Source organism: Nicrophorus vespilloides, unplaced genomic scaffold (genome assembly GCF_001412225.1).
Source record: "Nicrophorus vespilloides isolate i.1.1-1 unplaced genomic scaffold, Nicve_v1.0, whole genome shotgun sequence".
NCBI lineage: Eukaryota > Metazoa > Arthropoda > Insecta > Coleoptera > Silphidae > Nicrophorus > Nicrophorus vespilloides.
In genome coordinates, this window is record NW_017096720.1 from 191,957 (window position 1) to 219,624 (window position 27,668).

General features: G+C 35.1%; 1 protein-coding gene across 1 annotated transcript in view; it reads right to left on the bottom strand.

Annotated features, from left to right (window-relative positions):
• The window catches only part of LOC108557968, a 48,932-nt gene that overhangs the window by 994 nt on the left and 20,270 nt on the right, over nucleotides 1-27,668 (bottom strand). Inside the window, 20 exon segments of the mRNA XM_017914717.1 lie at nucleotides 92-961; nucleotides 1,026-2,449; nucleotides 2,451-2,595; nucleotides 2,766-2,855; nucleotides 3,057-3,337; nucleotides 4,980-5,013; nucleotides 5,102-5,242; nucleotides 5,500-5,535; nucleotides 5,606-5,866; nucleotides 5,929-6,186; nucleotides 6,247-6,376; nucleotides 6,453-6,679; nucleotides 6,745-7,356; nucleotides 7,508-7,686; nucleotides 7,784-7,895; nucleotides 7,978-8,128; nucleotides 8,263-8,289; nucleotides 9,742-9,911; nucleotides 9,982-10,143; nucleotides 20,470-20,637. Coding sequence (XP_017770206.1) covers nucleotides 138-961; nucleotides 1,026-2,449; nucleotides 2,451-2,595; nucleotides 2,766-2,855; nucleotides 3,057-3,337; nucleotides 4,980-5,013; nucleotides 5,102-5,242; nucleotides 5,500-5,535; nucleotides 5,606-5,866; nucleotides 5,929-6,186; nucleotides 6,247-6,376; nucleotides 6,453-6,679; nucleotides 6,745-7,356; nucleotides 7,508-7,686; nucleotides 7,784-7,895; nucleotides 7,978-8,128; nucleotides 8,263-8,289; nucleotides 9,742-9,911; nucleotides 9,982-10,143; nucleotides 20,470-20,637 — 5,432 coding nt within the window. The 3' untranslated portion in view covers nucleotides 92-137.

Below are 27,668 nucleotides of genomic sequence, written 5' to 3' on the forward strand. Positions count from 1 at the left end.
AAATAGAATAGATTTAGTGAGAATAATAGAGAAGAGAGAGAGTAAGTGCGTAAGTATTTTTGTTGGTAATTGTGTGATGTGTGAGACGAACCTGATATTCCTAAGTTGTGTTAGTAGTATAAAATCGTAACTAATTGTTAAACATCTATTTCCTGTCCTACATCGTTAAATTGTAACGTCGCATATTCAGTCTTTGTTTTAACTTTCTGGGTCTTCGGTAGCGTGTTTTTGCCGTCCTTTTTGCACGACTTTTTGCTTTGCTTGGACATGTCCAGATCTGCGTAGACGATGCCGTTCGGCCTCGGACCTGCTGCTGCTGCCGATGTCGAGGATGAAGATGTGCTGTTTCTTGCGGCGAGTACCGGCTGCGGGTACTGCAGCTGCACAGATTTCGATACGTTGTCTGGGAACTGGACGTTTTCGTGATAATCTCCGGGTCTCCTTAACACTAATGGACCTCCGTTCAACTTCTGCTTGTCGCGTTTACTGCTATGATAATGCTGATGGCTGTTGCTGTGATGATGATGAAGATGATGGTGATGCCTGGCCTCGGTCTCCGGGTAGTTCGGACCCAAATCGGAAATGTACCCGTTTCGCATGAAGTTCTCCTCGTGGATGTTCTTGATGGGTTGGAAGTAACTTTCGGCAGTTTGGAACTTGAAGCTGTGACACTTTTGGAGCGGTATTTGGAAATGCTTCTTCGGTTTGCTTCGCGAAGAGAACGATTTGCTCTTGTTCACCTGCTGCTGCTCATGCTGCTGTTGTTGTTGGTCTTGGAACAGCGACCTCGGTATTAGCTTGATGTGTTTTTGATGGGGAATTGTTGCCGAATATTGATGATGATGGTGCAAATCGGTTGCGCCCGAAATTTGTTTCAAATGCGGATTTGTTAATGTATAAAAGGCATTCTGCAAATCGGTTAATATATTAGTAATCAAACAACAAACAAACATCAAACTAACTCAAAACTAATATAGAAGAAGCAACTGCGGAAAATAATAAAAATAATCAAAAGCAAAACGAACAAACCTTTTTGTTATTGTTAGTGGTGTTATGAGTGTTCCATTTTTGCGTTTCCAGCAGCGGCATTTCGGGGACATCCTTGAGCGGTTTTTCCGGGTCTTTGGTTTCGGATTCGTTGGGTTGTTTGGTTTGCGGACTGGACGGGATTTTATCGAGCGAAGTATTGCTTTGGTTAAGAGAGGTTTGGCTTAAGGCCTTTTGGATGAGCGTTGTGCTGTTGAGCATTAGAGGTGAGCTGTTCAAGGTCTTTCGAGCCGAGGCCAACATTTTGGCTTGCAGCTGCATGTGTAAAGCGCCCTTGGGGCTTTCAGTCTTTGGTTTTATGCAGTTCGGACTAACTTTCTGCATGGGAGTAACTTTGGTTATCTTGAGCGATTTGAAATCAGTGGAACTTCCATTTAAGGAAGCTGTGATTTCTTTGCTTTTCTCGTGGCGACAAATAGCTTTAGGTTTCTGATCACAATTTTTCACTTCAGATAAATTTGGAGCAACGCTGCTATCGTGGACTAAAACTTGGGTAGTGGATATTTCGGGGTCGGCATTTTCCCAACTGTTATTCGATTCATTGAGGTCTTGTGAATTGTTACTGATTGATTTAGATACGTTGGCGTAGATGGTTTCTTGTTTGTTGTGCTTGGAACACCTCGGGGCGGGCTTCGGAGTATCGTTAATTGCATTTTTATGATTCTCTTCTAAAAATTGAATGCTATCTGAGAGGTCTTGATATTCGGGTTGAAGCTTGTGTTTCGGCACGGCGTAGATGATTGAGCGTTTCTTGGCGTGTTTCTTGCACCTCATGGAATAAAAAGTCGGGGAGTAACATTTGTGCTTCTTTAAATCCAAAGAGTTGAAGCGTTTGCTGGATGATTTGCATTGTTTGGGTTTGGTCTTTATGGAATTTCGAGTGCTTTGTGTTTGCTCGGGAGCGGAGAGATTGATGCCGGATGCTGTGCGCCTTACGTCGAGTCTGTGCTCGCTGCGGCCCACGACTCGCTGATTGTAAGGATTAGTGATCATGAAGGGATTAGCGTAAAACGGAAGATTCCCGAAACTCTGCACTCGGTTACAGTAGCTGAACTGAGGATTGGTGCGGATGGATCCGACGGTGTAGCTTCCCGTGTGCTGGTTAAAGTTACGAGGCAGATTATAGAATATGGATGGGATAAATTGCAGATTGGGATAGGACGGGTAGAAGACTTGAGGTTGCACTCCGTAATTCTCGAATCCGTGGAACGATTTGTTACGGTGGATTCTAGCCGTAGTGGCTGAGTTCGAGGGATTTCGTTGGTATTGAAGCGAGCTAGGACCGTCCTGAACTATTGGCGAAATTACAGAAATTGGCTGCGAAATAATAAAGTGAAAACGAAAACGAAAAAACAAAAAAAAAACGAAAACGAGCATGCGATTTGGTTTAGTTGAAATTGCGTACCTTGTTTGGTGGGTTCTGCATACCATGGAAGGGAAGATTTTCGTAGAAACCTTTATCTGGATCAGTAAGGGGGTCTGCTAAACCTCCACCCGGTGGAGCAGCCCCCAAGCCCCCCTTATCTGCTATAGAGGACGGGTTTGGTGCTGAAACAGATGACACAAAACGTTATGAAAATGCTTAACACTTGATGAACAATTATATACAATTTATACTGACTAGTTGTAACTCAAACATACGATAATAGAGTAGTATCAAGTGTTTACTAAATGAATATAAAGTTGGATAAGATGCACGCAAAAAAAGGTATACGTACCATCGCCAGGTTTCTTTCTTTTCCGCGAAACCATGGTAGCACCTGATTCGCTCGGACTCGCAGTGTCTTTGAACTTTTTAAACGTCACAACTAAATCCATGCAACATAAAATATAAAACAAGCTAAGTGACAAAAACAAACAAAAACAGCATGCAAAACTTGGGGGGGGGGCGGACGAAATAAAATTAGTTTACTGAAAAAGGTGTCTTCTTTCCGTTGATGGAATCGAAGAAACATCACACCCAATCTAAGGTGGTGTGAAATATTTGGCGTGAACTATATAAATTTTACCTCCGGCTGATCCCCTGTACACGCCGAACGGCAATGAGGAATCCCGATCCCCGAATCCTAGCAATTCCTTGAACCGTTCCAATCTGGCATAAACTTTATTCTTGCTCCGCTTGTACAGAGGCGTTCTGTTCCCCATGGAGACAACGGATGTCGTCTTGTAACCCAACGAGACCGTCTTTAATTGACCCATATTGAAGTTATGCATTTTATTGACGTGCAGCAAAACGCCGGGCTTTAGGGGCCATTTCGTTGCGGATGTATCCGGAGATTGGCCGTCAGGACTACGTTTATGCCAGAGGCGAAACGGCGTAGCAAGTAGCGTAAGGTTTAGACAAAAAGCGAGAAAAAAAAAAACAAACAAAATAAACAAATAAGGTCAAATTATATATAAATATATACGTAAGGGGAGAAAATAAGTTTTATACAACTTATGCAAAATATTATAAATAATGTAAATAGACTAATAGTTCTATGTTGAAACTGCATGCGAAATAGGTTTTTTAGTATTTTTCTTGTATACCTGGATGACCCAAATACGTTACTCTACCACAAGGCACGAGAGGAAGTCCCAACACGTCGGGACTTTGAGTGCACAGGAACCTACGGAGTCATTTCAGCACTGTGTTAGTATTTATTATTATTATTTTTAATAATAACTGCTCAAAAATACCAAACGATTATTATATTCATTAACTACACTTATAATTCTTAGGCAAATTATTAATAATTTTTAATATAATATTTCATAATTTAAATCCTTATTGCAAATATCTCAAAAGTAAGTCAAGAACAATTAATTTTCTTTGTAATTCCAATTAATTATTTTTATTACATTTTATAATTTAAAACCTGAAAATGTATTCAAGACTATTACTTTAAATCTTATAATATCCATCTAATTAACGAATTAATTATTTATAATTGCAATAATTTAATTGATTAACTTAATGCTTTATTAAGACAAATGAAGCTATTCTGATTGGTGAAAACTAAATATTATTTCTGGAAATTGTTACAACTATTTTATAATACTTTCTATTTTACTTTATACATTCTATATGCCGTTGCTCTTTACATCAGTGCAAAACGATAGAAATTTTACTCAATTTAATGCAAAATTAAATTTTGAGATTATAAATTTAAAAAAAAGTTATTAAATTTGTAACCAATTTTTGTTACAAAATAAAGATTGCCTAAGAATGTTCTGAAATGCCCTTAGTTAATAGATAGATCTATGTGCAATACTAACATGTGATATTAAAAAAAAAAGATACAATAAAAATAAAGAAAATAAAACGACTACCACTATAACCACAACCAGGTTAAACTAAATGTAATTAGTATGGCTATGTACTTACAGTCATAAAATGTGCATGATACTTTATTGTGTATTACCAATTGAATCCTATAGTCGTGATCAGTTAATTTGATATTAATTAAACTATTACAGATGATTCAATAAGTAATATACTCTTGCTGGATTGAATATTTGTATGCGATTAGTTTACTAAAGCTTACCTTAAGAAAATTAAAAAATTGCTGCACTCAAACATACACATTCGTATAATACATATTTTTTTTTGTTGTATGAAAAGAAATAAAGTAAGAAGCAACTAAACACGGAAGAACAAAAGCCGTCAAACAGCAGTAATAATAACAACATCAACAACAACAGAGCGACCAAAATAAACCCAAAACAAAAATGAATAAAACCAAATCGTTAAGATGTATATCACAGTTTTTATTGCACAGCATTATATATCTTGTATTCATAGCAAATCACCAACGCCCTAAAGCAGAAATCAAATACAGATACAATAGACCCACGTAATACGATGATAAAACGAACAAACAAACAACGATAACCTTATACCACAGAAGCGATTGCTTTTATAATGAATAATGAAATCGTGTGAAACTTACTTTTCGCGTTCTTCCATCTCGACCGCATTAGTGTCTGCATAAGCCAAAAAAGGGAAATCGTCAAGCAAATTCATTAGTATCACACTCAATGCACACCTAACTTCACTTAATCGTGTACTTACATTTGTTGTTGGCGCGTTTCCTCTTGCAGACCAGTATGATGATTATACATACGATGATAACGAAGACGATGATTCCTACGATGATTGCGATCAGGATGAGCAGGTTCTCGTTGATCAGCTGCCTCCACCAAGGAGCGACACCTTGAACGATAAAAGTAAAGTATTGATTTAAACAATTCAACGTATGGGGGAAAATAGAGAACGGTGAATGAAAACAAAAAATAAATAAGAAATAGGGTGTATCGGTAACTGAAATATGTAGAAGACAAGAGGGTGCATGGATCTAGATAATCTCCAGGAGAAAAGATCGCGCGTGTAGATACAAATAAAATAAAAACATGCGTAAATAAGAGATTTAAATATATTCAGCTGCTCGCTTTTTTGATGATTTCCGTTACCTGGTACTCCAATTTGACTACTTTGCTCCTGGTAAGCTACGTTAAAAAACATTTAATTATACAGATCAGGAATAAGGGGCCTATAGCTAAATTCTAAACTACTTACCGGTAACGTCCCTCTCGCAGGGGGCGCTTATTCCGACGGAGTTATTGACGAAGCATTGGTAAGTTCTGAAAGATTCCACGTTGGGGTCTAGTTTCAGGTAACCTTTAACGCCTTTCTGGCTCATCAAAGACCCTTCCAATGTATCGTTGTCGCCCTTGATCTTCCACGTGAACGTAACATCTTGGGGATTGGCGTGAGCAGTGCACTCCAAAGTTGACACGCCATCGTATTCAACAGTTTCGATCGTACAGCTCGGTGCGTCTGAAATGAACAATTGTATATATATATATTTTCCTTTTTTTTAGGGAAGTTGATAAACTTACATTGAACGTTCAAGTATACGTTTGTAGTTTCCGTTCCGTACTTGTTGTTTGCTTCGCAGATGTATTTGCCGGAAGCGGATCTTGGCACTATGCCCAAGTTCAAGATGTTGGTCTTGGAGAGGGGTTCGGTAGTGCCATCTCTGCGCCAAAGGTAGTTCAGGGTAGGATGACCTTTACCTTGACAAACCACTTTGTCGGGCTTGTGGTTCTCGATGACGGAAACAACTTTGCTGGAGACGGTCAAGTTTTCTGGCGGATCTAAACATTGAAAATTATTATTATTATGGTACATATTTCGATGATGCTTGAATATCTAACAATCAACTGCGATTTCTATCGTTGAATTCACGCCAGGTCCAATACCGTTCGGTGTACTCTGGCACGTGTAGTTGGAGTTAGGAGCTGTTCTATCCAACATCTCTCCAGGCCATGCGGTCATATTCCATATCTTAAAAAAAAAACAATTATAAAATATTCATATCGTTTTCAAATTTTGCATTTTTTTTTTCAATTTTAATATTTACCAATGTTGACTCAACGGATTCAAAATCGTTTTTCCTTAGATCTGGAGGGAAGTTGGCTTTCGTCTCGTAGTACAGTGGATTGTTATGAAGATTCAACTTGTGACCATCCTTGAACCAGGTGATTCCACAAAGAGGGGAGCATTCGACGCGACAGGTGAGAGAGATGTTCTTGAGATTCATGAGCACCCCTTGGTACGGAATCAAATTCTGGATGAAAGCGGGCGGAGCTGCAGCAAAGAGGAAAAGAAAGTAGTAACTAAAAATCAAAGTATTTTATGTGAAGATGTTCTACCGGAAACATCGATGTAAACTGTGGCGTTTTCGCTTTGTCCGCCTTCGTTGATTGCGGCGCAGGTGAAATTGCTTTTGGTTTCGAGGAGCACCGGAGTGATGGTCCAATTTGGCGTGGTGATGTCGGGCACCTGGTAAGTGCCTCTGTACCAGAGGTAAGTGATATTCTCAGGTCTTCCAGGACTATCCACGGAACATTCGAGAGTTACTGCGGCAGTTTTAATAACTTTCGAGGGCATGAATCGCAGCTTGGCAGGCGACGGTGGATAATAGACGATCAACTCGGATGGTTCGGATTCAGGACCCCAGCCAGCTACGTTCATCCCTTGACATGTGTAATTGCCGGCCATGCTTTGCGCTACATTCTCCAAGCTCAAGACAGTTGCGTTCACGTCGCAGAATTTGCCGCCGTTTCCGATCGGCTCTCCGTTCTCGTTGTACGTGTAATTGCAATATGGAAGTTGCATCAGCATATCCGTACCCAAGTACCAACGAACACTTGTCAGGTTGGATGGATTACCGGAGATCACCTCGCATTCAACGGTCACATCACTCTGATCTCTTTCTTTCACGGGGTTCGAAGGTGTGATGATCACCTCAACGCTAGGTGGATCTGCAAAGCATAATTAAACATCCAGTTTATATAATATGACTTTGGGTGTAAGATACTATTGCTAGAGAAGTAATTTTCTCTTATAGAGTAACAAATTTCAGAGAAAATCCAAATGATTAATATAGTTGCAAAATGCTTAAGATCTACATACATTCTACATCGAGGTAAAGTGATTGTCCGGATTCCTCGGAACCGACGACGTTCTTGCAAGTGCACGTATATTCTCCCATATCCTCCCTGGACACGTTCTTTATAATAAGCGGCGGATTCTCGATGGTTCCTCCATCGTACTTATCCTGGTTCAGCGTAATGTTCTTGCCGTTCTTCGCCCTAAATGCAGATGATGATTAAGTAAAAGGAGAAGGACAAAGAGAATAAAAGCGGTTATCCTTCAATTCGACGGATCTGAATATAAAATGTGACTCACCAAACTACTCCATCTAATTTCATCGGATTGGATACGTATGAGCAGAGCAGGAGGATGTCGGCCGTTTCGTTCGTCACAATCTTTTCTGGTGAAACCGTAACGACCGGAGGATCTGCGACCCAAAAAAAAAGAAAATAAAGGAAACAGTCCTCAGTTTAGAGCGGGCTCAGAATTTGAAATGCATTTCGACTTACAGTAAACTTCGACTAATGTTAGCTCGTGCAGGGATGTCTCCTTCTGACTTCGTATTACCGCATTCTCGGCATAACAGTGGAAAGCGTTGCCATTCTCGTAGCGACTCGCTCTGAACTTCAATATGCTCTGGGTCGTGTAAGTGTCATCGGTCTGTTCATGGACATACGGAAAACAACATAACGTTTTAAAAATTACATGCAATCCCAGGAATTTCCTCGAATCGAATCATTTACAATTCACAATACGCAAATCTATTAAAGATATAGTAAATATTTCTTACTTACATTTTGTAAAACTTTTGTCACAAAAGGCTGTTTATCATTAGTAGGCGTGCGTAAAAAAGAATATATATTTATTGATATATGTACACATTTAGGATAATGATAATTAATTACTAATGAATCAGACTGATATAATTAAATTATGTTTTAATTACAATTTATTCAGTTTTGCACATACAGTGGAACCTCGTTTAACGATCAAAATGAATTGTAAGAAGAATGACTCAACATATTATTATCTGTATTGTTGAATATGACGTATTGAACGTATTAAACTCGTTAAGCGAGGTTTCACTGTATATACAAAATATATAATGAAATATAACGAAATTCATGTTTCTACCGTTTATTATGGAGTTATTAACGCGTTCGTGACTACGAAGCAATAAAGAATAAAACGCGTCGACGAATTCAAATGGAAGACACAATAATGATGAAGAAAAACACAAAATCGCAGTTCGTCGAATTCCCACGGTACTCGAAAATTAATTAGAATTGATAGGGGGGCAATCTAATTTTGCAAATTCCAATTTGCAGAAGTATCATTAAATAGCGTTTTAAGTATCTATATTGGATTATATGGCATTGGGGTTTAGCGTAGCCTCATGTAAGCAAAATTAGTTATGTAAGGAGGATCGAGCTAAGTTGTAAAGCTTATTAAATCGATTTAAGAGAAGTTCGCATGAATACAAGTTTTCGTGTTGTTTAAAAGTGGATTTGTTTTATAAATAAACAGTGTATTTATATAATCATTTATAATTAATCGCAAATTTATTTCAATCAATAATGAAAATAAAGTGAAATTCAATTAACTGAAAAGTTGTTGCAAATGTTTTCTATGTTAATAAAATATAATTTGAGATGAGAACTGCAAACAAATCTTGATGATGATCTGTCAACAATATGTGATTCTGTGATAGGAATGGAATTAAGTTAATTGACAGATAAACTGTTAAGTGAATGAACCACTTTACGGATTGAACGGATTTTGATATGAGAAGCTTCAATTAACGGCATTTAAATGCAGCCAAAATGTATGAGAGGATAATCGCATCTTGAACGGAAATGCACCCGTCATTAGCGTGTGGAAGCAGGAAAGGATGGAGGTCGCATCTTAAACATGTAGGAATGGAATTAACTTTAATAAAGTGAATTGTGTTATTCTTCGGTGTAATAAAAGCCAGGTTTGCCGGAGGCGAAATGAAAAGAGTAGACAACTACTCCGCCCCAACCCTCGTCTTTTTCTCTGTGTATGTGTGTTTATATATAGATATATAAGATACATCGCATTTCGAGTTTAGAAGCTACAGGGCTAAGGGATTATGTGCATCCGGGCCCACCTAATATTCTGGACACACAAGTGGCCCGTGGCTAAAGCATACTTTCTTTATTTCTCTCGCCCTCCTTCCGACTGTCGAGAAGGGAATAAATACCCACTGCAAAGGGTCGAGAAGGTAGAAAAGCGAGCATCTCTCCTCTTACCGTTTTCAGGTGATTCTGCTCGACCAGTGACTCGCCCATCGGCTCCGAATTGTTGAACCATTTTATTTCGGCCGGAGGTCGTGCCCCGAAGACGTTGCAAACCAGAGACACGATGCTGCCCTGATCCACCTGATTCTTCGGTCCGATCAGCTCCATCTTCGTCGGTTTAACTGCGCGAAGGAGACGTGTTAATAATATGTACATTATGGGGACGTGGAATTGCATTTGTATGTAACGTACCGTGGACGTCGGCCCTCAACCATGTGATGATCGGTTCCTCCAGGGCTTCGCTTTCCACCTTGCATTCGAATTTCGCTGCCAAATCACCTCGGGATAAGGTAAATTGCAACTTGGACGTCCCAGTTCCGAGTCCGTCTCCGTCCTCGTGAGACGAATACAGAGCTGAAATTAAATAAATAAATTTTCAGAAAGGGATTTCATTATCACTGGCGGAGCGCTATTGCTCAGGGACTCTGGGTCCAATCAATACAATCCAACCCCCAACCATTCTTTCATCCAACGACTTTCTGCACATACGGCCAATATTGATATTAGATTTTCTTACAATCACTACGAAATTTATATTAAAAAAATATAAATCTATATTGTTTCATCTAAAAGTTATTTAAAACTAAAAAAGGTAACGCTTCTTTTATAATATCATATGTATGCAGATAGGCATAAAATGCAAAAAAATATAATAAAACAACGTTGATTTTCATTTCAACTCTATTCATTTACTTTATGTTAAAAAAAATGTATATTTATTTATATAAAAAAAAGTAATATCGAAGGAGGCTTCCCAGCACGGTCGACTGAAGAAAGAGGATTCGGAGTAATGGTGTGGTCATGATATAACAGATTTATATCTCCATATAACTTCCGCATACAAAACTGTATACAAATACGCACACATAACAGAAACACTCCAGAGGAGATGGAAAGTGTGTCTGTATGTGCGAGAGAGGGTGAATGAGCAAGAGAGAGAGGAGTAAGGGTATAAATGGCACCGTTTTATCATCTTTACGATGGATATTATCATCAACGCTGCGTTTTTATTATTTTCGTGGCGATATTATATATCACCGAGCCGGGGCGTAGGTAATGTTTATGTCGCATTACTGCATACCGAATATATTTGCACTTCGCTTAAAACTGTATGTAGTGTGCAAATGTGAGCACGAATAACAAATGTTATTACGACCGAAAGCAACTAAACACACACATCTATATAATTTCATTAAAGTTTTATCATCCCTTCGGTTACGCTGCACTAATTACCAATGCTCCTAATTACACAGTTAATTATATCTTGACACTATCAATACGAAGTTATCTAATTAGTAATTGTCCTCCATGAAGGCGATTTTCAATGACTTTAATCCTCTTAAGGATTTACTAAAAAAAAGTCAAATAATTAAATCGGAAATGTAAATAGAAATTGGGCCATAATAATACAAATAAAATAAGGAATAGATACAGCAACAGCTAGCACTAATTTTACACGTTCCACGTAGAAAATGATCCGGACTGAAGTACATGAACGGACAAGTAACTTGTTAGAGAAAGTTCGTATTCCCATGAGAATATGAGAAGGGAGAGAGAATAAATTTACTTTAAAAAAAAACGCTCGTGAAATCTGGCCGGCTCGTGTCCAAAAAGGGAAGGACGAGTTGACACAGACAAACGAGAGAAAAAAAAAAGCAAATGAACGAAAGGATAATGTGATCAATTTGCAGGGATACACAAGGAGTAATCCTGTTTGAATTATTGGGACTTTCCTAGTTTTCTTCAAAATAAAATGTGGATGTATGGAAATGTTGTTGTTTTGTATTGACCGAATCTTCAATATCTAATATAGATATATTAGTAGACTTTTAGATTTAGTGAATCGTTTCTAAATTTTGATATAATTATGTTAAATATCTTTAATCTATATTGTTTTTCTGTTGTTATTTTTACTGATAAATACATCTAATTATTACAAAACACACATCTTGCTGGCGGCTGTAATCATAATAAAAAAATGCAAAATATAATTTTCAATCTTGATGAATTATACAAATTTCGAAATGTGTCTTATTGATGGTTAAATAAAGAGAGAGAGATAAAAATAAACGAAGGAAACAAGAAGAAAGAGAAAGAGAGAGCGGTAGGTATATATTTGTAATTAGTTTAGGAAGTGGAAGAAGTTTAAAGTTCCGTGCAGTCAGAACTAATTAGGGAATTAATATAGGGAGTTCGCACACTGGCTGTCTTACTTTTTAAAACTAGCCAGCGAAGTGTCCAAACTCGGCTCCCGTAATGAACGTAAATTTGACACGTCCCCCCGTTTTAATCAAGGTTGAAAAATGGCCCCGCTTATCGCGCCGGATTAAGAAGAGATCCAGTTTTACCCTCTTATGTGTGTGAGCGTGCGGCAGGGTTGAGGGTTTACTGGAACCGTGCGCATAATGCGCGTTTTACGGACGCCAACTTTTCGAGGAGTTATGACTTGATTAAAATTTTATATATGGAAATCCACTCGATATAAACGCAGATTAATAACATAAGTAATACGCATCGATCCACCTCTAAACGTTACCTCTCGGCCTATCTGCTATTCGCAGTTTGTTTTTTTTATTTATATATTTTTTTTTCGCAGGTCCTGTTAATGGCTTTGCTCTTTTAAATCCATTTTATTGGCTTCATAATTCTATCGTGCATATATATATATGTATAAATTGTAATCGGATTTTATGAATTAGTAAAATTTTGCATCCGCCCCGGGTCATGATATATAATGCGTGAGTGGTGTATAATAAACGAATGTAAAAAATGGAAAAACAGAAATGTTTCATTTGATAATACAATTATTATAAATACATAACATAATCCAAACATTAAACATTAAACATTATTTATAATCAATTACTTCAGTAATATATTTAGAAATATGACTTAAAAATCATCTATGTTATAGAAACTTAATGTCAAAGAAAATGATGTTTCTGAACTTTGCATAATAGGTAATAGATCCTATTACCTATTATCGAAAGATCGACGTTCGAAATCCCGAGTATATCGAAATCCCGACAGTGCGTTTTATCATTATAATTTCTACAATAACATTTAAATTATTCTACTATATTTTAATACGACGGATACTGAAAAAAATATTTTTAATTGCTCTTTTGCCCGATTATTAATTGTTGTTATTTATTCTTCATAACAATAAATAATATTAATTATTATTGTTTTTTTTTTCGTTGACTTATTAATTATAAAACTTAAGAATAAGAAATATTCTATAATAAAATTAGTTTATGTTATTAATAATAAATAACAACAATTAATAATCTTATTAAGTTTTAGATTATCGGGATTTCGAACGACGGGATTTCGGTTGTCGGGCTTGCGATTGCCACCGTAGGTAATATTGTACTCGAAAGTTCAAAATGGATTGATTTTACTAGAATAGCGTGAGAAAATATGCTTTCAATTCATGTTTGCTAGTTTTCTATATAGCTCTTTTTTATAACTTAATCTCAGGTTATATATTATTTTTGAAGTACAGTCAGTTGTAATCTAACTTAAACAAATAAGAGAAGAGTGAAGCTATACTAATATAACATTAGAAAAAATACTATAAATCTTAGATTATTTACTTTTTAAACTAATATCATATATATCCTAACTTAAGTTAAACCAATCTAAATTAATCTTGTATATGAAAATTGCATTCACCGTGTTTTACTGATTCACCCTTTGAGGACAGAATTACAAAAAAATAACTTTACAATTTTTCATTTCTAAAAATTATTAACAAATAAATGTTTAAATAAAATTATGGTAAGAAAATGTGAATAGAATGTCCTGATTATCCTCCAGGATGTGGTTAGCACTTGGAATACCGAATAATGGCATATACATCGTCATGTTTTCTAATTCTTCAATAGTTCACTTTTTATTCAAGGATAAAAACAATGTGTACTGTATTTTATTGAAAATTATGCACACAGAATGAAAAAATGTTTGTCACTCCGACAAATAAAAAAAAACCGTATTTGCCTGATGGTTAGCAACAAAGACCATGTTTTATAAAATGTAAATAAATTTATTTATTCTTGAAAATATGAGAGATTATATAATGCTACTTATCTTTAGATACATAGGCAACATATATTCCAAAATGATATTTACTAGAAACTTGAAGCAACTTTGAAAATGAATTTTAAATTTGTGGTTAGCAGCAGTAACCAGTTTTCCTGAAATAGTTAATACTGTGTATGGTTCTGTTATTTAAAATTTATTTTGTTGGCTTCATAATTTTGTTTATATACATTTGCTTCTCCTTTTATGCGGTAGATACGTTCCACAGGAAAACGCATAAAAATAAATCGCACAAAAAAGGACTAGATACACGTATAAAAATAAAGGACACGTTCCATAATTTTTTAAAACCGGATAAAACTAAATAAATGAGTTGCAATATACCGAAAATCGTATAAAAAAGGGTTTATTAAATTTCAAAAAAATAATTAGTCTTACTATATTCTTTCTGAAATGTTTATTTATAATTTTATAAAAACGTTAACAATCATAGACAAGTTTATTAAATTTCAGAAAAATATAATCTTAATATATTCCTTCTAAATTTATACGGAAAAGTTTTACAAAAAAAATACAGAAAATGTTTATGAAAGTTAATCTTTCTTCACATTTTTGTTCTTTAGAATTATCGTCGCTATGAGAGTGTTCGGATCTATCAGATCTATGTCCTGAAGATATTCTTCACAAGTAAAATTAGTCTCAACTTCGCATGTTGATTTTTCCCCTTCGACAATATAATCAGTGATTAAACTTTGCAATGGCTTTGCTATTTTTTTTGTACAATTCCTGATATACAGTAATGCAATTCTGAAGCTCGCGTTGACACTTGAATGCTCGTTCAGAATTATCATCTTTTTCGATGAAATGGTTTGCCAATTTGTGTCAAAACGTGTCAAAATGGCCTAAAATAGTTAATTAAAAAAATGCTTCTTGAAATAAAAACCGCATAACTTCAAAACCACATAGAAAAAGAGTATGCATAAAAAGAGGACCGAGTGTACATATATATGTATTTTATTACACATTACACATTTTGTGTGTATGTGTAATAAATGGAAACGGAAGGAATGAGAAGAACAAAAAAGGGAATGTTTCGTATAATCATAAATTCCAGTTGATAATAATTGTAATTGAAAAGTTCCTGGTTGTCTCGAGTGCCGGAAATAATTGTGGTAATAATTTAATGGCGACTCTTTTAAATATGGTCGGCGGCAATAAGAGTTTCGTTTATATTCTAGTCGGCCGAGCTAATAGCAATTATGAAGATTTATACGCGTCTAATTTATGGAAGTTCTTAAAATAACAAATCGTATTTTAAAGCAGCACTCGACGCCATAAATCGGAGTTGCTGTGTGCGCTCCGTGTCCGAAAACTACGGCCTGCAAGTGCTTCAAATCAGAATTAGAGTCCACAAGTTTAGTAGTAGTAGTGGTGGTGGATGCCTCCTGCTCTTGTGATCGTGGAGCAGCAGAAGCCCCGGGGGTGGCGGTTTCCGGTGGTGGTAGCGACGTGAGAGGGGAAGACCGAAAATCCGTGGGCGGTTCTCTTCCCATAAATTCAGTAAATACGTGCAAGATTAAACCACAAATCGCTGTTGTCTTACGGCTAATTCATTTATATTGATCCCTATGGTTCTCTCGCCTCGTGCCTTCTCTCCTCTTCCGCCTTCTCAACACATTCGTTCTTAAGGACCTTAGTCATTCCAACGTCTCTATCTCTTTTCCTCTGCCTTCGCTTATAATTAAACTGTCCCCGTAACTCGGAACCATTTATTACATTTCCATTTTCATCTTGCGAAATCATATTTTCATTAAAATAAACTTGATGAACCGCTGCAGAAATATTGCGAAAGCTTCATTAAAAAAAAAATATATAGAAACAGTCATAAATATTCCAATATTAAGCCAACATTGCATACTATATTAAAAATAGTATTACAAATTTAGATCAGTAAACATTTATATATGTATTTGTTTTATTTAGTAAATGTAAATTAAGAAATTTGATAACTTTTATTATCAAATACAAATTGTTGATATTTGTGAGATCAATATAAAGAAAACGAAGATACTTCAATTACAGATATACTTTCAAAAGTTCAGCGGGTTTCGAAAAGAAGGAGATTACGTAATAGGATAATTTCAAAGCTGCCCAAGTGTTGTATATTCACGCGAAATACGTTTGATGTTTACTGGTAACGTTCTGGCGACAGAGAGCGAGTGCTCACTTGGGAATGAGCGAGTAAGAGAGAGAAAGAGGAAGGGAATGGAAAGAGAAACAGTAACTTTACAAAGTTGAACCAAGAGATGGTATCAGTACATTCTAACACTCGAACCGACTTGGAGATTGTTTACTTGGCGATTAGGGTTCTAAATGAAAAACTTTCTTGCAAATACGTTTCGAAATCAAATAAATTATCTACATAGTTCAGTGTAGTAATTATCAAAAGGAGATAATTATGGACTTGTTAAACATTAAAAACTAATAACTAACATTGAGTTAATTCGTGGAGATTTTTTTTGCAGAAACTAATAGGTATTAATTGCTCGAATACAATCGAATAAGATTGATTGGCTGTACTGTAATTAATCAACATATAGTTTGGGAATTACCATTGATAAATTGGTTTTTCCAATCTTAAATCGTGGGGATGTTTGTTGTTCAAGTGCAACCTTACAAAGTGCTTTTCGTCGAGGAAGGACAATTTATTCAGGAGGAGGATCCATCAGCAGTTGTTTCGTTTATATCCTAATGATGTGTTCCACAGTATCGGACGGACACTAATGACTTCGTTGCTTCCCGACGGCAATAAAACAGTTAATGCATGTGTACGAACATGTCGTTCGCCATATAAACCGTTGGCGCTAACGAGCGTTTCACCGAAAAAATATCCTATGCTGCTGCAGCAATTCCTGCTATTCCTGATGCTGCTGATATTCATATGCATCTATGTGTATGCAATACATGAAAGCAGGTGTACATCGCCGTGTGAATCACTGTAATTACAAACTTATAACGAACTACGAACATTGCTCAAATTTTTTTTTTGCTAATTACAAGCTGGATATTACAATTTGTAAGCGTAAAATTTACACCATTTTGATGGCAACTTTTCAACTAAAATTAATCTAACATTCACAAATATTTGAAAAACAAGTTATCTAACAAGTTAACAACGTTCTTTTATGGGAAATAGCCGCATCCCAAAGCTCTTATACGCGTTATTAAATGCGTTCGCAGCGTAACAAAAGTATATACCTCGATTTACGATCAATATAATTTATGAATGGATTTGATGTTACGGAATTTTACACCCGAACTTACTTCCGTTTTTAACGTAATAACTAATGGCTCATAACCAGTTTACTATCTGCATTCGCCTCTTTAAAAAAACGCCAAACGGCATAAAAGTATTATGGTTAGAGCACAGCTCATCACATTTAGGCAATAGGATCATCATTTCACGCTGTACATATTTTCTTCGTGTTTTCATATATAACAAAATTGTTATTTTTAATACTTTTTAGCTGTGACTTTAACATTTTAACTTGTTAATTATAGTGGATTAGTTTCCTAAATATTTGGTTTCTGGTAATAAATATCAAATATTATGTTTTGATTTATGTGAAATTTGTCAACTTAACAAAGACATTTTGAAATTTGATTACAATCACACCCTTTGTGTTTATCACTTTGACTATATTAGGTCTCTATAATTAATTCTAGTTGTAACTGACAGCTGCAATTGTATATAGGAATTAGTACACCTGTCAGATATTTATGTATTATGTCAAGCATAGTGCGGGTACAGTATTACAATAATCCACATAATTTATGTTTCTGTTAAAGAACTGACGATAAACACTTTAGATTTTGGATACATTTAAATAAAAGTGCAATTATAGCGTATAATTTCCGACACATTCAGCATGCAATCTTGGTTAATGGGGAATTCGCGCGGAAAGTCGGAGAGGCGCAACGAAAACAATTCGGGGATATTTAATGTCCTTAATCTTTTAATTCCATCGGCAGCGGCGAAGATACCAAAAGCAGTCGATTACATTGATTGTCCCCCCACATAATCTAAACTGCGTGGGCTTCTGTTTTTTTCTTGTATTATTTTGCTCTCCTCTCCTCGTTTTTGTTTTCTGGATGGAGCACCTCTTCTCTCTTCTCTTTTACCACCAAAAAGTGCTTTGCTACGAAAATGAACGGCGGTTTAAAGCCGCCCTTAAGTGACAGATTAAAAGACGAAGAAAAGAAACCGGAACAGACGACCGAAGAGTAAAAGTAAGAAGAATTGGAGGGAATGCCTCTTATCCAAAACAACACACATTGTCTTCTTATCTTAATGCGTACACAATTCGTTTGAATTGCTATGGTCGACCATACTTCACGCCCACGTGTCTATCGACTTACGCTAATGCCTCCTTATTTCTTCCGCTCCGCTACTTCCGCTCCTCAATGCTGCGTTACAAAAGAAATGTAAATGTCGTTGACTTTTTCTAACGACTTAATCTTGATTCATATTCCACTTTACATTGAGAATTATTGCTCGGTATTATGCAAACAGAATAACATTCCAGTCGAATTCAGATTATTTGTGAATTCATCTTGGTCAATAATAAATTATATTTTTTCGTGAATCGAACAGAAACATATAGATAATATATATACATTTAGATAATATAAATAAATTATCACATTTTTTGAACAGTTTTGTATTGTTTTGTAATCGACGTTACGTTATAACATTAAGGGAATTTAAGATCCAATTTGGATAAATCAAAGTTTTAAAAAAGTTATGGCACTAAAAGTAAATGGTTTAGAAATTTAAAGTTTCATTATAATTAATCTATTTTTTTTTCCTTAAATATATTTGAAACATTATCATCTTTTTTATCATGAAAGTTTTCCAATTTAATACTGATCTGATTTAATATATAATATCAATATTTAATTTTTCAGATCATTTATAAAATGCCAATGTCTCAAGTAATAATTTATACCAACATTTAACAATTATGTAATATGAATATTATTTTGTTCCAACTTCTATTTTTATTGTTATGGTTCATTTAAGACAATTATCTTTTTCACTAAAATCGTTCCCATATTGTGGCCTTTTTTTGTAGTTGGCGGATGAAGCTAAACCCTAAATTTTTTGTGTTGATTTATAAATTCAAATGGCTTAAAGAAAAAACTGAATCTAAGTAATCACTTATAGAATTCTTTCTCCCTATTTTTTTTTGTGCTTGGTATTCAATATAGCAATTATTCGGTTCTAATGAATAGTCCGATAATTTCGGAAGAGGGAGCCGTTCCGGAATCACCGAAGAACGTGGGAGGATTGAAGGGTCCTAGCAAAAGGGATGGCCTCTATTCAATTCGTGGCACGCACGGAACCCTTTATTTTTTTCCTCCGTCCGCGTTCGATTTAGCAATCCATTCCGTTTTTATCGCACAATTTGAGTGTCCAATATCTATCTCTACTTCTGCCCATCTCTTCCTCCTTATTCTTCTCCATCTACTATTTCTCTTTCTCTCTTTTCTTCTGTTCATCCTTAAAATTCTCCCACTTTTTTTTATTATTGGCACCGTTTCTTATCTCCTTGATTACATCGACTCTGCGCTCCATCCACAAAGGAATACAGATTACGCATTCCGCTCTCTCCTTTTGTGCCGAATGTTTCATCTCTCGCAATAATAATGTTCGATTCATCGAAGTCGCACTTTCGATGATCATCATCATCCATGATTATTATTTTTTTTTTATTATTACTCTACATTCGATTCTTTCTTTTTCTCACCGTCAGTTGGCAAATGAAAGAGGGAATAACCAACAAAGGATGTGTCATTTCTGATTCCAAACGGAAATCCTATTCGGTTTTTCGGCCAAAGAAAGAAATTCTCTTGTTATTTCTCAGCTTCTTAAATATTTGATTGCGTTTCGGTACGTGCCACCAATTAAACTTATGTTCGTAATGCACTACTTTTACAATTAAGGGAAGTAAGTTTCCCATCACAAACTTCTATTATTGTGGGTTATATAAGTTTATAATTGCAATGAGCAGTATATACAGGGTGGTCCATTTAAAGATACCAACTAAAACATCTGCAGCATTTAGAATTTAGTAATATAACCAATACGAAAATGAAGATATACCAATTATAGATTAAGAAAATCATAGGTTTAAAAAAAACTATGCAATTTGTTTAAAAATTACTTAATGAATAATCGTTTAAATCTTGAATTCCTTGTGAATTGGTTGATCCGGTTGTTTATTCCGAGGTTCCCGGATTTGTGCACACCTCATCACCTTTCGCACAAAGGCAGAAGCCAGGACGGAACATTATGTTTACGTAATAATATTAATAAACTACATGGCGGTTTCTCTAATTACTTACACCATGAGCTACTTCAAAGCACGTTGCATTTGCCGACTCCACCTAATTCACTTTATTACCTCTTCCCAACTGAGCTGTATTAAGCATTAAATAGTAACACTCAACTCATGTGCAGTGTTGTATAGGCTTTCGAGTATATCTGCTTAGTATGAGCATCATCATCGATAGCAATAGTATTAACAATGCTACTTTAATACCCAATTAAAAAAAAGAACAACTTAAACTCACCGTTCAACTGTTTAGTTCCGTTATACCAGTAAACTTTCGGTGTCGGTCGTCCTGCGTTCGCCTCGCAAATTAATTCAATTTGTGTGCCTTCGTCGTGGGGTCCCAGCATTGAAGTGTTTGCCATCGTGACGCCATCCACTCCAAGTATTCGAACAGATTCGGGCACAACTGCAAATAAAATGTAAATTATTAATCACTTCACATAAAATCAATATGTGCTGCAGCATCAGAACTACTTGCATAAAACAAAAGGTCAATGGCAATAATAATTAATTATAATTAATTTAGAAAATTTTACTAATCTCATTATTTCTCTTATTTTATTAATTCATTTAATAAGTAGGATCAATGAAATAATATAAATATATTACTTAATATTTAAAAAAAAATCACTCAAATGGATTTATATTTCGATTTGCGTCATTTGAATGCATTTTTATAATTGAATACTTGTTAAATTGTTAATGTAGATTTTATAATTGATTAAAAACTAAAGAAATCACTTGTAAATCACTCAACAAATTTTGCTTTTGTTAATATTATGAAACAATGTCAAACCCTCCTCTCATCGTTACTATTGTGTTTTGTGTCGGTTTAGTATCGATGTCGAGCTTGGGGGTGAGATCTGATCCTGCATGTTTTCCCTCTTTTCAATCTTCCTTGTGTTTTAAAGAGCTAACGAATATTATCAACCCTTCGCGCGAAAACATCCTCCGTCCGGGATTTCATATCGTGCGGCAAAAGGTGTGTAATATGTACTGTTTCTAATTGTTTCACGGCCTCTGGTGGGTTTTAATTAATTAATTTTTGTTTAATCTGACCGTAAACATAAGAGAATTTTGAATGAGATTATTTCCACGGAAGTAGACGGAATTGGATTAAATTTCGTCGGTACGCGCGATTTTAACTATCTTGCAATTATAAATACATCCTCTCCGCTGTCTTCCTTGCACATCTTTGGGTATATCAAACATCCAAAGACGATTCAACTTTGAATCAACTCTGCTTGCATTTAATTAACGTGTTTGTTATAAGATGCTTTTGTTTTGTTTATGTTTCCAAGTAAATTAATACAAGAAGATTATGACAGCTCACTGAAATGTATTATTTTATAATATTTTTTGTTGACTTTGGAAAATGTTTAATTTAATAACTCATTGAAATGCATTATGTAAATGAGCAAAGTTTTCTTAATAAAATTAAATGTAGGATGTAAACGAATTTACTTGTGTTATAACAAAAAATAAAAATTTATTGATTAAATTTTGCATTATTTGCGAAGGGTGTGAGAGCGATACTTCTCAGTATTCGGTAAACGTTTTCATATTCCTTCAGAGCTGCAGGGCCTCTGTTTCTATATAGCATTATAAAAATTTCATGTTTACGTTATCTATGGAAATCATGCGGGGTTGTGGAGTAGGGGTAGTTGAAGGAAGAGGAGGCTGTCGTGCAAATTGTTATGCGGAACCGTGGCGATACCCAACCCTATGTATACGTGCATTACACACCCACACAAAGTTGGTTATATGTTTTTGTGTGTGTATATATATACAAATGCACGGTGAAATCCATAAAACTTAACATTTTACAGCGCGGAATTTAACGGCTTGCTTAAAAAGTGCGGGGGTGGCGTCGGCCGAGAGGAGTCGCGTCGTAGCGAGGGTTGGGGAGTGCGGGGTCGGTTTGTCGTAGAATTACAAGCCTCCGAGCTATTACCCCTAGCTCGTTTGCAGGTCAAGATCTTAAAAACGCTACTCGGAGGGATATAAAAATTAAGTGCTCGGCGATTCGTTCGTGAATTTACACCGACGGTGGAGATTTTAATTAAATTCCCTACGAGCGTTCCAGGTGAGTGTATATTTAGTGGGCAGAGAAGGAGGGAGGATTTTGAGGCTGTCGAGGTGCGGGTGGGTAGCTTCCTCCTCCTCTTCCGGCGGATTCTTATCTGTACCGATTTATCTGGCTGCGCAAACCTTGTACTTTTACGGTGCCGTAAAAAAGAGCCGTCCCAGGACCCCTGCGGATCCTCACACCAGCCATCACTGATAAACTACTGTTTTATTGTAATCCAGCCGATACTGCGAAATGCCGCCCCCTTTCTTAATTTCCACTGTAAAAAACCTTCATTTCTTTCTTTTTTCGTCTGGCAACGCTCCAATGCCAATACCTTTCATATGCTCTTCCAGTAATTCGTTCTTACTTTAATATGAAATTATAAGTACTTAACTAATACACTTTGAAAAATAAGAGGAAAAAAAGTGTTTTCTAACCTCTTTTATGTAACATTTACATAATTCGACATTCGAAGCACTGTTTTATAGGATTAATACCTGTATTTTATATGCATAAATGGTGTTCAAAAGCTTATATTTTCAAGTAAGTTTATTTTCGATAAAAAAAATATCAAAACATCAAATAGTAAAAAAATATATTGGTTCTTACTATATATGAAATATTTCTTATTACATCTATTTATATTTAAAATGTATTACTAAGAAATAGAAATCTTAAATGTAAAACGGTTTAGTTTTTATTAAGAAACTAATTTCTATGAAATAATAAATATTTTTTCGCTACACGAATTACTTTCTAATTCACTTGTCAAGTATCTCCAAGTGCTTGTGTTTTCTTTTTGAATTTTGTAACAAATATAATCTAATTTTGTAAATAGAACACAAGTACTTGTCAAAATACAAGTAACTGGCAAAAATTGTGGATTGTATCAAAGCTACTATAATATTTTTTTTTATTACCAAATTACCCCTCTTAAAAAAGGTAAAAGCGTGATAATTTAATGATTATGCTTTTAATATTCAGAATATTTTATATTCATATTTCAAACTTTAGAAGAGTACTTAAAAATAATTAAATAAATTTGTCAAACAACAAAAAGTAAGGTCATATTTAAGTAATAGATAATATATTATATATAATACAATGGTTGTTTCACTTAGACAATGTAATCATGAACCATTAGAGCAACATGGATTAATCGAATACGTATGCTCCTGCACTTGTGAGCATAATTTCAAATCATGTAAGGATAATGAACTTGATGCAATCAGATATCAATCAAATACATCTTTAGACTTAATCGACAAATTACTGCAAGAAGGCTAAAGACAAACCGAATACATTGATTAAATCAAACAAAATTTAAGACAAGTTGAACATCATTTCTCCCCCCAGTTATAAAACAAATAAATTAATCATTTTGTTCAACTTAGATAACTTAACTTTTACTGTTTTCTTAATTAGAAAGAAATGTCTCAGTTGTATTAATATAAGTAAATATGTCATAATAATGAAATTTAAATACAGACTTAAAGATATTTATAACTGACAAAGTTTAAACAAAGATTTAATAATCCAATTTGTGTTAAATATTATGAGGAAGTCACCTCCATGTGGCTAATAAATATGTTTAGTAAGTAATCCTTACTACTTAAACCATATATAATAAAGGCATTTGGATTGTGTCTTTGCGATGGAGAGAAAATTATCCTCTGATAATTTAAGCAACATTTTGCTGTAAAATAATTCGGTGTTCTTGTTTTTTACGAGGTCGACCGGCAATTCGAAGTGGTTCGTTAATATTGCAGGACGGGGGTGCTAACGTTATGTATGTGTAATTTTGCAGCGCTGCAATTAAGAGGCCGGCAACGTCTTAAGGGGTTGTTATTACCCTAATGGCATTGTAAAGTGTATCTCGCGAGCGTTCTTCTCCCGATCTGCAGAAGGAAGATCAGTAACAATGTAATGCATTTAGGAATGAGGAGGATATGTAGGAAAAGGCTGATGCAGCCATGTGTAGGTGAAACAATTTAAACTTTTCCAACTGGTACATTTAACGCCCCTCCGGAGCATTCTTTTCGATCATTAAGTCGGCCGTAACGTCTTTACGGGACAGCACAAATGTAACGCACGAATTTATTTCATAATTCCCTATTTGTATGTTTCTACATTATTTTTCTTCTCTCTTTCTCATCCTTTTCTACATTCCTTTTCGACCGTTACTGTCGTCGCCGCTGCCGCACCGAAATAATGACATTAGTTCAAAATTGGAGTTTATTGAATTTCCAGTCTGCACGAGGAGCAAAAGAAACTTTCCGAAGATTTTTTTTACTCACTCGTTATGGGCGTGTGCTGCTGGCCCTAACATATTGAAAGACTTACATCCTGCGAGGGTCTTTTTATCTTCGTTTTAGGTTGCCTGGCAATGCTAGAGATTTATCACTAGTAAATATATTATCTTCTTCATCCCTCATCAGACCCAAACGTTTTTTTTTATATCTATATATATAAGAGCAGATTAGTTGATGAGTTAAAACGATCGATATTATACAAAAAAAAAACGTAAAGATTAGAAACATGCTGAACTCTGCACTTTTTACGTGTATCCAGCACTTAAATATAATAATATACTAAATTTCACGCGACATACGTAATGAAAATTACATTCAATTCAAAATATTATTGAAATAAAACAATAAATAAACGTAATTTTTAAATAATTAGTAAATATGTATATTATAATTCATATTTTTCTTATTTTTTTTTATTCTAAGTAAATAGAACATTTACTATAAATTAAGTGAATAAAAATTCAAATATTTTGTAAAAATTAGTAAATAAATTATAAACATATTTGTTTACTCAATTTTGACATTGAAATGAATATTTTGTATATTTTTTATTATTACATGTATTTGGTACAATATTTCATCTCTTATTTTGTGTATGGAAAAGGAAATAAATATCTGAAAGTTTCGTTTTATTTAAATATATGTGACATAATGAAATATGCGCATTGATCGTTGGGAAAGATGCCCTTACGACGTGTGCCCCGATATGAAATAATTCTCCGGGATTCCGGCTTTTGTGGTGCCGATATATTCGATACGTGAACGCAACATCAATGAAAATGCCTGCGACGGTGACAGGAATGCATCCTGGATTTTTCCCCATAGTGGAGAAAGCCTGTGACCAACCTTCTGAACGAGCATGAAAGCAGAACACAGTCCAATGTTAACGTCTATAGAGAGCATCTCGAGTCTTTTCAATTCGTTCCCGTTTGATGCACTCGTTGTGCTTTTGAGGAATCCGGAGATGTATAGCTGTTAAGATGTCCAATTGAGGTGGTACAACGTGAACAACAAAAAAAATATAAGAAGTAATAGATAAATGAAAAAAAAAAACAAAACGAAAAGAAGTGGAAACAGGTCGCTGCTGTCGATACGGTTTAAGAATTGGCGAAGAAAAGGCAACAACGCGTGTAGACGAAATTGGTAATTTAGACTTTTAATTGCTTAAATTTCATTAGATGATTTTCCCCGGGGCGAGACAAAAGGCCCCGAAACTTGTCTTACGCCAATATCGGTAAGCGTAAACTTTTAATTGAACGAATTGGGGAAATAACTTTTTAGCACTTCTAATTAATATAAGACATCAAATCCATCTCCACTTTTTCTAAAGTAAATTTCTTTTTCTTTGAAAAATCCACGAAACAGTCCAATTAAGAAAATTAACAACATTTTTTTTTACTACAAATAAGTAACTTTATTTCATGTGACTTAATACTAAATACTTCATTTTCTAATTCTATATTTGAATCACATAATTCTAGTCACGATAGAAGTATTAAAATAAAAGTTTTGCATTATTAATTTGTATATAAAATTATTATTAAGAAGTAAATTATAAAACTTCTATTTTAGATTTTTCTTAATACAAGGTCAATGATGTAATTAATTAATTTATGATGTATACTTCTTGGCACTTCGGTCTATTTGTGTCCTCATTATTTCCCTTGATTAGTTGTTCAAGTACACTTCGAATTCATGTATGTCAGCCTCGTATACTATACACGACGACGTGGGTAGTCGGGAGTCAAGTTCTCATTAATATTAGAAAGCCGAAGGATACGGGTCGCATATCCTGGCCCATTAACCCAGAACATCTTTATGTCGCACACTCTATTACATATATAATATATGCGTACATAAGATACAGAAAACCATCTGCATTGCATAAAATGCAAAAAAAATATTATCGTACATATACATTTAAAAAAAAAATAAACATTTTTATCAAAGGGCTATTGACCATAAACTTTCCGCCCATATTGCAGAATATTTGTCTAATTAAAATTCCTTACAATTACTTTTTTATCCACAAATAAACATGAAATTTCATTAATTCCCGACGCATCCACCATTATTAACTGAAGCATTGTTTATATTAAATATTTAAATATTTACTTATTTAGGTAATAAGTAGGAAAGTTATATAATATGTATATTATTTGTATTAACTAACAGACAACAATAAAAGCTTGCTAAATATATCACATTAGTGTATTGATTATTAAATTCAAGTTTGTCGCATGTATTTCTATACCATATATTTATTGGTAATTAATTAGAAGTTGCAACTATAAGTTTTTTTTTTCAGTGCATATTGAGTAAGTAATTAATGGAGTCAAATTTCTGCTCTTAAATGCTGCAGTTAATTAAGTTTTACTGGTGATATAATTTAGGAGAAATCTCCCAGTTTGTTTTATCCCTCTCTCGCAAATAATTTAATGCTACTCGAACGATTATTTATCTGCGGAATAAATGTACTCATAATCAGATTAAGTGTAGACAAACATTGTGCGTATTGGAGGACACATGGTACGTGAATGTGCGTAACTTAATTAATTGTGAATTATTAGCAACACGTAGGAAGGATGCGACTTAAAACCGAACCGCGACCGTCGTCGACGACGTCGCTTTCGTCCTTGTTGTGTGCCTTCTCTACCACCCTCAACCGTCCACCCTACGTATCCCGTCAAGGCGTTTAATTAAACCAAAATTCCCAGTTTCGTGAGAGAGCGCCAGTGTCGCATCGATTTTGTGGTCGCGCGCGCGATGCCATATCAAGGGTGGATAGGGTGCCCAAAAAGCGGCAGCTTCCCCCCAAAAACCGACCGACCGATTCCCATCCCCCCTGACTCTGCTTAGGAGGATCGCGCTCCGCCAGATCCAGAGATCCGCGAAACTTTTAATTACGGCTGGAAAAACCGGAAACCGGGCCTCGCATTTAAGGGCGAATCGTCGTTTTAATTATCCTCTGATTTATATAAGTAATTGACGTCACGGCGCGTTCGTTTCTCACACTTTCAATAGATCCATATTCTGATCGCTGTAAAAGGATAG